Source organism: Notamacropus eugenii, chromosome 6, assembly GCF_028372415.1.
Source record: "Notamacropus eugenii isolate mMacEug1 chromosome 6, mMacEug1.pri_v2, whole genome shotgun sequence".
Lineage (NCBI taxonomy): Eukaryota > Metazoa > Chordata > Mammalia > Diprotodontia > Macropodidae > Notamacropus > Notamacropus eugenii.
Genome location: NC_092877.1, coordinates 373,839,421 through 373,841,013, shown reverse-complemented (window position 1 = coordinate 373,841,013; position 1,593 = coordinate 373,839,421). Strand labels below are relative to the sequence as shown.

The 1,593-nt window shown below is 32.7% G+C and overlaps 1 protein-coding gene across 1 annotated transcript; it reads right to left on the bottom strand.

Moving 5' to 3' along the window:
• Nucleotides 1-415: 415 nt before the first annotated feature.
• Nucleotides 416-1,354, bottom strand: LOC140511820 (olfactory receptor 5H18-like). Its single transcript, XM_072621038.1, has one exon. The coding sequence runs from the start codon at nucleotides 1,352-1,354 to the stop codon at nucleotides 416-418; it is 939 nt and encodes a 312-aa protein (XP_072477139.1).
• Between the last annotated feature and the right edge of the window lie 239 nt (nucleotides 1,355-1,593).

Below are 1,593 nucleotides of genomic sequence, written 5' to 3'. Positions count from 1 at the left end.
AAATGTCTCTGACAAGCAAATTCTCACCATATTGAGCCCATTAGTATCATACCTCACATGAGTCAAGTAGGTTGTCCTATTCCAGTCTTGTCAAGACAAGCATACTTATTTCCAACATGAGTTATTTTTCAAATAACATTCAAGATAGCTACCTATTCTAATGAAAAGATAGATAACAAAGTATTTTCTTTTTTAATTAATCTAGAAAATTGTATTTAAGATTATAACTAATTGCTAAATTTGTGAATAGCGCTCTGTAATCATTAAAATCTTAGATATTAAAAATGTAAATGATTATATAAGACATGAGTGAGATCACAAGAAACTCATTTTTACATTAAAAAACAAATTCAAAGTATTACTGCACCATTGAGGGATTTGTTTAATAAAATGACATGGCATTTGTTTAAAAATTTCACTTTGGAAGTATTATTTGTTTTAATGCAGTTCTCAGGGCTTCTACAACTTCCTTGTTTCTCAAACTGTATATAAAAGGATTTAGCATAGGAATTATTACAGTATAGAACAGGGAATCCATCATGTCTTGATTATCTGTTTGCAGTGATCGAGGGCGCACATACATGAAAAGCATAGAGCCAAAGAACAAGGACACAGAGAAGAGGTGAGCCCCACAAGTGGAGAAGGCTTTCCTTCTTCCCTTTTGAGATTTGTTTTTCAGAATGGCAAAAAGGATACAAGTATAAGAGATTAGGATAGACAAAATAGTAAAGACCTGAATGGACCCAGACAAGATAAAAACCATCAGAACATTAATAGAAGGGTCAGTACAGGAAATTTTATATAAATACATGATATCACAAAAAAAGTGATGGATTTTGTTGGAGTGGCAGAAACTTAATCTAAATAACATACCTACATGGATGATAGAATGAAGAAAGCCAACTACATATGAAAAGATTGATAGCTGAATGCATAACCTATTAGTCATCACCATTGGGTAAAGCAAGGGCTTACAGATAGCTACATATCTGTCATATGACATGGCAGCTAGAATGAAAGCTTCTGTGGTTGCACTGAATGCAAAAAAATCAAATTGTAGCATGCATTCAGATACAGATATTATTTTATTGTGTGTGATGAAGCTCACCAACATCTTAGGACTTACTGTGGTTGAAATACAAGCATCAGATAAAGCTAAATTGCCAAGGAAGAAGTACATGGGGGTGTGAAGGTGAGAGTTCATACAGATAAGCACAATCAGTCCAATATTTCCCACCAAGGTTATCACATAGATACCCAAAAACATCATGAAGAGAAGAACCTGAAGCTCTGGATGATTTGTAAATCCCAAGAGAACGAATTCTGTTACCAGGGTCTCATTTTCTTTCATCATATATACAAAGGATCTAAAACCTAGAGTAAAAGAAAGTAAAGGTAGATGGTAATGAAGATATGAAAGGTACACTTCCTATAATGGAAATAAAATGTTTACCTCTGGTTGCTTATTAAGTAACATATTTAAAGATCTGGTTTTTCTCTTTAAATATGTTTCAGGAATATCAAGCATTCAAGAACCTGCTTATTTGTGAAAACTAGAAAAATTTATTTAAAAGCAGTTATTTTATACATTGT

Coding starts and splice junctions, on each gene's coding strand:
- LOC140511820 (XM_072621038.1), bottom strand. CDS start 1,354: ATGATGAAAGAAAATGAGACCCTGGTAACAGAATTCGTTCTCTTGGGA.